The sequence below is a fragment of the Ceratina calcarata genome, unplaced genomic scaffold (genome assembly GCF_001652005.2).
Source record: "Ceratina calcarata isolate Rehan_Ccalc_2016 unplaced genomic scaffold, ASM165200v1 scaffold406, whole genome shotgun sequence".
In the NCBI taxonomy this organism is placed as follows: domain Eukaryota; kingdom Metazoa; phylum Arthropoda; class Insecta; order Hymenoptera; family Apidae; genus Ceratina; species Ceratina calcarata.
In genome coordinates this window covers 18,673-27,277 of record NW_017164078.1, presented here as the reverse complement: position 1 = coordinate 27,277, position 8,605 = coordinate 18,673, and the positions used below count along the sequence as shown (strand labels likewise).

The 8,605-nt window shown below is 36.6% G+C and overlaps 1 protein-coding gene across 1 annotated transcript; it reads left to right on the top strand.

The window, feature by feature from the left end:
- The first annotated feature begins 491 nt into the window (after nucleotides 1-491).
- Y-y (yellow-y) lies at nucleotides 492-8,045 on the top strand. Its single transcript, XM_018027217.2, has 7 exons — nucleotides 492-649; nucleotides 2,897-3,162; nucleotides 5,297-5,426; nucleotides 6,099-6,261; nucleotides 6,765-7,124; nucleotides 7,277-7,465; nucleotides 7,601-8,045. Exons 2-7 carry the CDS (start codon nucleotides 2,901-2,903, stop codon nucleotides 7,778-7,780), a joined length of 1,284 nt encoding a protein of 427 aa, XP_017882706.1. The 5' UTR covers nucleotides 492-649; nucleotides 2,897-2,900; the 3' UTR covers nucleotides 7,781-8,045.
- The last annotated feature ends 560 nt before the right edge of the window (nucleotides 8,046-8,605 follow it).

The following is an 8,605-nucleotide window of genomic DNA, read 5'->3' as shown; positions in this document are numbered from 1 at the left end:
GTTACTAAATCATAGCTGAAAGAATGAGAATGCTTCTCACGTTCTCATCATTGTCGTGCACGTTAGTTTAATGCATTGTCAAAATTCGTGATAATCATCAGACTCTCGTTTTCTTTTAAATGAAAATCGTAGTACATCTCGTGTTTTCCTAACACGCCCAACGTGGTGCACCATTTAGCTCATTTTCCAATCTAGCGTATCTTTTCCCGCGTGGGTACCGATTTACCGGTTTCGTCTGCTGCAAGTTCTGTCTGTGAGCAGGTTCCGTATCGCATTCAGGAAAAAGGCGACTTTTGCTAGGGTCCCAAATGGCGAGTGATACGACTTCAGGTAAGTGGGAGCAGAATACACCTCGGCCGGGCTTAGCCAGCTTTAAAGATCCGTGTTAGAGCGGTGGTTAGGCGTGCGAGAAGGTGAAGGTGGTATACACACGCGTGAACATGGCCCGTCGCAAATACGTGTCACACGAACTGAGTACATATATACCAGTACCCAATTGCGGGAATCAACAGTTTACTTGCACCGTTCGTTACTTGCCCGACTTTCTGCGGAGGAATCGTGTCAGATCGCGCGACGAGCATTCTCGTCATCATCGAATATCCACGAGTCTTTTCGCAGATTGATTCTCGCCCCGCGAAAACGAAAAGAGGTACGGCACCACATTTTATCTTCCCATTCGCACGCAATTTCGTACCAGGTGTGATCGTTAACATTGTCCCTCTTGTGCAAACACGCGGTTGATTTATGTCGTCACAAATGATCGCACGCTTCGCCGTAAACTGGTTAACGATGATTCGAGGTGAAATTAACTTGGCCAGAAAAAAGTGGCTGAGGGCAGTGTTAGTGAAATAATTTTTCATTTCTAAATTGAAGTTCTGCGGTGGGACTCGAAAGATGAGTAACGGTCCTTTTTAATTCTCGACCCGTGTTACGTCGTAAGTGTAAGAGGTATCAGTTTAAACGCAGATTTCTATAAGCATTCTATAAGTCGTTGAACCTTCTCGTTTTTATGTAGAACCAGATACGGAAATCAATTTATATAGATACATGGATAATTAAATCGCGACAATATAAATTTCATGTGAAACACAATTGCACGGGATTAGAAATTTTGCATTGACGCGTAATCCAGTGACATTATTAATCTAAACCAAGTTTCGCTTTCACAATGCACCCTACATTAGTTATTTCCTTATTGCATACAACTTATAATCCAACTAATGAGCGATACTGATAAAATAATGGTAATTAAATCTAATTTTATTACAAGATTGTAAAACTTGTACACCGTATTAGATAAAGGGCACAGTGTAAATTTTGCAGAATTTATTAAACATGTAAATATAAAGATTTCAGACGTAAAGTACAATGATAATATTCTTAATTGATGTTCAATTACAATTCCATTAATTTAAATCGAAATTTTTCATAAGTAAATAATTTTACGTCTCTTAAATTTTAGTTATTGGTAAATAAATACTATTTCCCAATAGTCGATAATGAATAGGCGATTGTTCATTGAGAATCAGCTGAATCACGACAACTATATTGAATTTATCCACGATACATCGTCACGCTTGATATCCCTCAGCAGCTTTGAAACCAATGCACCTTATTACGTTGATTTTTCAAGACAGCAGGGAAACGCGGCGCGTGCCGTTTTCCATTTCTCCTCGCGTTCAACGAATATATAGTTCACGTTTTACTTGGCGCACAGGAGCGAGATTTATACATGCACTGATTATTTCCGTGCTTGTGATATCCTGTAAACTAGCTGCTGTGCCCACACGTTCTGTGGCATCGCGTAAGGGAAAGCCAGTTTTATCTCCGTAATAGCTTTTTTTTAGATTTCCGCCAGAGAGGTTGGCTTTAATAGTTCCATCCTTAACACTAGATTGCCCAAGCAAGTCATTTTGACTGCTTTTGGGCAAATGTACAAATAGTAATGCATAAGNATGCAGTCATTTTGACTGCTTTTGGGCAATATAGGTATATACTAAGTTTCAGTCTTTCTAGTATTAATGCAAATGTGTTTTATTTCAATGTATCATTATTTTCAATTAACCTGATAACACGAAAATCGAGTTTGATCGTAACGGAAAGTTACTTTATCCTTCTCTCAGTTTTATCTATATCTGATTAACATCAATTTGATTGAATATAAGGAAATCGACATTATTCCATTATATGTCTTAAACTGTTCAGTTACAACTTCTATAAGAAAAAACCCGTCATCACAATTATGTAAACTGTTAGAAGGCTTGAGAACGATACTAAATATTAACGATCAAAGATAAGTACTCATCTCCTTTCCCTTAACGAACCGAAAAGTAATAAAAGCTGATATAAAAGAAAAGAAAGCAGATTTTCTACAATATTTGTTCAATCCCGGTACACCGTTTCCGTGTTTCTAATAGTCGTTTCATAAGTCTTGTCATTTTTCTTGAATCATTGATTTCCTTTTCATAAACTGTGTTTCATTAAGAATTTTAATTGTAATTTGAACTGCATAAGTATTTTAATTAAGACGACGTAACTTTTCCAAGATACTTCCCATATTTATGTATATGTAGTCCTTTCACGACTCATGTTTGTCTTACTTTTTGTATCGTTTGTCTGAATCATTCATCAACGAATCAAGCCTGATGAAAGTAAAAGTTTGGTTAGCAGGAAACTAATAGATGCTAGCTATGACTGTTTCCAAACGCGGAAAGGAATAATGAAGATAAGAACGAAACATATCAATCGCAAATGGGATTATTTATCGAGTTATTCCTTTTCTTATTATTTCGCCATGAATTATTCTTACAACATTCTTGAGAAATAGATTAACGAATTGAAAACTAGCGAACGAAGTATACTTCGCTTACTCAAAGAGAAACTTTCATTGGAACAGAGAAATGTCCAGCGAGTTTCTTTTGCTGTGTCTACTATACTTGGCAAGCGGAGCCGTGAACGGTATTCAGAGATGGGGTACGCAATTCGGACAGGCACCCCTGCTGGAACGATTTTTTTGGCGGACAATGGACTTCGCTTATCCAGATGAGGGGAGCAGAAGATTGGCGATGATGAAAGGCGATTTCATCCCGGAAAACGCGCTGCCAGTTGGCATCGAAATTTGGCGAAACAAGCTTTTCGTCAGCGTGCCAAGATGGCGTAACGGTGAGTACAATAAATAATAACTCATTATTAAAGATTTTCTATATGTCACTGTTTGCCTCGATTAATACCTAATTTAACTAATAAAATACAATATACTTTCCTATTGAAAGTTTCTCCTGAATCAATATTCCTGTAATTCTAAAATGAAAATCTGGCTAACAACTACATTCACCCAAAACTACCTTCGATTCTAAACTGAACAATCTTTGACTTGTCAGACTATAAAATTGTTACAAAAAGTAGAGATTGCTCGATGAATGCTCACAGTATGAAGATTTAGCATCAGAAACCGGAAGCTACCACAGTGTACAGAAGATCGCGGCGAATCTCGTCTGGGTAACTTCCGGCCCGTCGACAAAAACTGCCGAAAACCGCGTGCGACCAATTTCAATGGGACATTTTTCTGTCTCCGCCTCCGCGTCAACCAAAATTCTCCTCCACAAACATCAGCGATGCTGAATAAGCTTATTCACCACCGTCATCTTTTATTTCTCACTTTTTTCATGCTCTATCATTACGTGCGTTGGCGCGCGCCACGTTATTGTGTTAAAAAACATGATAACGTGTAATCGTGTTAGAAATTTGAAATGATAAAAATATCATTAGACGTCTTGTTTCTCAAGTTTCAATTTTTTAGTCAAGAATTATTTATCACGCTTAGTGTAATTGTCCATTATTGAATTTCAATAAGTCTTTCTATCATTTATATAATGTTTTAAAAACCAAAATACTTGCACGATATTTCCTTTTTTTTTAAGCAAACACTTCCTCTTTTTTTCTTCCCACCGATCTCCTCCGTTCCTCTATTCTTTCTCATTCCATTCCTCGTTTACATTCACTTTCCATTACGTACCTCACTGAAAGTTCTCTAAAACGCGTCGAAGCCCGCCGCGGTCTGTATTGTCTTTCGGGCAAATTGTTTTCACCCCGCTTTGTTTGCCTCGCTCTTTCTTCTGACGTCAGGTTCGTTTGAAACGTCAGACGCAGGCGATATGAAATATTAAGAGAGGAAAAGGAAGTGTCGGTTCCCTTCGAATTGTTCCAAAGGAGAACTGTCTTACGTTTCCCATACGAAATCAAATTTTAATTGCAATTCTCATATTAATGTAAGTTAATCCTACACACACATTTTTAATACGTTTAAAGATATCAATAAAAAAATGCCAATTTTATTGGAATTAACTACCAACCAAGAATAAATCAAATAACACAATATTCTACCATATGCAAACGTATTGAATAAAAATTTCGCTTCAAGTTTGACATACAAGATTCCGATCTAGAAAACACAAAAGGATTTTGAAAATGCGACGTGACATGATCTGCATGGTTGAATTGTCGAATGCAATGCGACCTCCGTCACGCAAATGTGACACGGGAAGAAAATGTCACTGTCTCATTATTTTCAATCGCTCACGGTTTATCTCGTTTGACACTACCAATGTGCACTTACGGCTTACAAAATTTTTATCTCAAGCCAACTAGATCTGCTAGATATGCGTTCTGATGAAAGTGGAATGCTGCATGTCAGCTATTCGGGGAGACTTACTGTCCGTCACGCAATTTATCATTCGCAATTGCAAAACGTCATAGTTTTTTCTGATATCTATCTCGCATTTATATGGTGCCGAGTAAGTATATTAACTTCCATTGGAAAACAAAATCAGATCTTACGAAATTCATTTAATGTTTCTATTCTCTGATTTTATAATTCTTAAAACTCCAATATTTCTACTCCCGATTAATTGAAATTTATTCATGAACCTAGCATATTCGTACGCTAAATTAAAAACAAACTATGCATACGTAATAAATACATAATATTAAATATAAGTCAGAGCGTATCCCAATACTAGTTTTGACCAGCTGCAACTAACGTCGTCAGAGCTACTACTAGTAGTTCCACTTTCCATTTAATCACAAATGTTGGCCAAAGAGAAAGTTTCAATTTTTTAATCATGCCAACATAAGTTGAATCAAATGAAACAACTACGACAAATAATTAAATAATAGGCAACTATATAATGAATATGAATATTGTAACAACTATTGTGTAATTGCACGTTCAACCTGTTACTCATACGAATGAATGGAGACAAATAATTTAAATAGAATTATGTATTGGACATTATAGGAATTCCAGCAACGTTAAATTACATATCGCTCGATACGAATCGTGGTGGTTCGCCGAGACTGACTCCGTACCCGAACTGGGCACAGAATAAAGCTGGTGCCTGTGGTAGTGGCCTTACTACTGTCTATAGGTACGTACATGAATTGAATTACCAAATGGTATTAAAACGCACTATTTTCTTGAAGAAATTAAAATAATACTTAGTAAATTCTTTGATCATTGTTTTCGAGTATAACTACCTTTTGTTCCCACGGGCAAATAAATCTGATAAACTGACAAATACAATTTTGTAGACATTAACATAATTAACTGCAACCGTCCCATAGCCACGAATTGAATGTAAACTATTGTTATTTCTACTTTCTAAAGAACAGAATAATGCATAATGGATTATCATGAAAGAATGGAAAATACAGATTTTCATCTGTTATTTAGTTTCTGTACCAGATAGTATACAATTTCGGTTGAGTAACAGGCTTAACTGCTGATAATGAAGTTTAATTGTTATGTATTAATTAATGAAGTATCAAATCTGTGAGAAGATTCTCTCGCTCTTGCGTTTATAATATTCATGTGAGAAGAAATACGTAACGTGTTCCTGATCTGTTGCAATAACCTACTTATTTTATGTTACACTATAAAATAATACAATAGACTCCCCGAATTAATAAGATACAAATACTCGAATGAAGAAATCTTCGTTTAATTATGAGAACAATTTGTTTCATAGTATTGAATTTCATTCAACGTCAAATATTAAATTACTTTCAATGAAGATCTATTATAAGAATTATTATTGCAGAATACACGCTGATAGTTGTGACAGATTATGGGTGTTGGATACTGGTACGATAGGTATCGGAAACACGACGATACAAGCATGCCCTTACACATTAAATGTCTTCGATTTGACATCGGATAAAATTCTCAGACAATACAGACTGAGGGCTGAAGATATCAATATGGTACGTAAAAATGTATAACATTAAGCCTGATACCTCCTGAATCACAAAAGAAAGACAATCATCGTTAACATGCTCTTTAATTACAACGACTTGTTAATATTCTTTCTTTGTAACAATTCCAATGATAGGCAAACTTTCTTGCAACAGTGTTCTTGAAACTTGTTACAATTGCAACGAATGCATTCCAGAAGCTTACCCTTATACAGTTTTTACCTGTTTTGTCTACGGCAACTTTTTCCAGTAGCTTGTGTAAATGAATTATGTGGCGTCTGACTCACACTTAGTTATAAAACTAGGACACGTACGACGAATCATCATTAATATTTAAAAAGTCATTCTAGAAAGGAAAACTATTCTGTTGATTTTCACATATCGAATTCATTATAAAGCAGTTAAACATAACTGGACGTAACATTATTGTAGAAATAATTAATTCTCGTAGGACCTAATGATTAATTGTTCCAAATGTTTATTTGAGCAAACAATGAAAATACTTTGAGCAGAATACTTTCATCGCTAACATCGCCGTCGATTTGGGAAGAGGTGGTTGCGAAGACGCGTTCGCCTACTTGTCTGACGAGCTGGGCTACGGCCTGATCGTTTACTCATGGCAGCAGAACAAATCTTGGCGTGTCACGCATAGCTATTTCATGCCTGATCCATTGGCTGGGGATTATAACATTGGCGGCTTGAATTTCCAATGGGGCGAAGAAGGGATTTTTGGCATGAGCTTATCGCCAATTTCTGCCAGCGGATTCAGGACATTGTTCTTCCACCCCCTCAGCAGTAGAAGAGAATTCGCGATCTCGACGAGGATATTGCGCGACGAACAATTGTCCCAAGACAGTTATCACGAATTCCAAGTAAGAAATTGTGATTTTTACGTAAAATCGAACATTTATGATATCAGTTTAAAAACTGTCTTTCAGATAAATATAGCATTTATGAATTCTGCACACTCAGTTTTCTTGTGAATACATAAAATCGCCGCAAATTAGAAATATAATATTAACAGGTTCTACCCGAAAGAGGACCACTTGGCCATTGCACTGCTTCTCTTATGGATGAGACCGGACTACAATTTTTCAATCTAATCGATCAGAACGCTGTGGGCTGTTGGAACTCGCAGTTGCCATATGCGCCCGAAAATCATGCGGTCGTTGCCAGACACGATGAGGCTTTGATATTCCCAGCAGATGTCAAGGTAAGTTGCTATTACTTAATCATGACAATTAATTTCTGATTCTATTAACTCAAAATCATTCTTCCTTTACCCTATTAATTTTTCTTTCCATTTATTTTGATACAATAAAAGAGGAGACAAATTGTATTTTTTCAGGTGAACCGAGGAATGTTGTGGGTCATATCGGACAGAATGCCGGTGTTTTTGGAATCAACGCTGAACTACACCGACGTGAACTTTAGAATATTAACGGTACCTGTACGAGACGCGATCGCCGGTACAGTTTGTGAGAGCTCCCCATGGGGACTGATCGGCAATTCCGTCTGGTGGGAATAACACTCTCTATTAGCTATCCAATCTACTCAAGCATAGATTTGTGATAGTACTATAAATAGATTGAGAAAAGATTAATTCTGACAACTGTATAGAACTGTATAAAGAAATATTATAACGTAGCCAATTTTTAACTTCCTCCGATTACCATTTTCCATCATTAAATATAGAATATCTGATAACGCGACGATTATTGTACGTTTTTCAAAATTATTTGTGAGTGTAGTCGACTCGTGTAAAGATATTAATAAAAAAAAGATACAATTACTATTATTATATAATTACTATTACCTACATTTAATCAATTAGTGTGTTAATACTGCATAATGCAAGAACAATGCGTGTCTGCATAAAAGATAAAATACCTGTTCGTCGTACTACAATGTTTAAATAGTACAACAGAATATCTGGTTATTTGGTTACTCGGAAATCTCTACAGTGAGGAAATCTACACACCTATCCATGTCACGATGTAATTACTACCTCTACAAATAAATTTCAATCGCACACAGACCACATACCATAATCGAGTTTCCTTACACGGTGGATGCATGACTCTACCTGTTGCAACTCCGCGGCCATTACACTTCTCTAATTAGTCCTCGGACGCGCGTGTAAAAACAATTTCAAGGAGAAAATAGCGCACGATCTCCCGTCAAGCGAGATGCAAAAAAATCTTCACGACAAATCTCGGGGTACGATCAAGCCACTTTTCACGTTATCCTTAACCGAAGACACAGCCAATCTTTTTCTCGAGCAGCTTAATTTACCGTCTACAAGACTATTCTCACTAACCGGCAGATAAAAAACCGAGATTTTTAGCGGCTT

Coding starts and splice junctions, on each gene's coding strand:
- Y-y (XM_018027217.2), top strand. CDS start 2,901: ATGTCCAGCGAGTTTCTTTTGCTGTGTCTACTATACTTGGCAAGCGGA. Junction 3,163..5,296: donor CGTGCCAAGATGGCGTAACG/GTGAGTACAATA, acceptor TGGACATTATAG/GAATTCCAGCAACGTTAAAT. Junction 7,466..7,600: donor TATTCCCAGCAGATGTCAAG/GTAAGTTGCTAT, acceptor GTATTTTTTCAG/GTGAACCGAGGAATGTTGTG.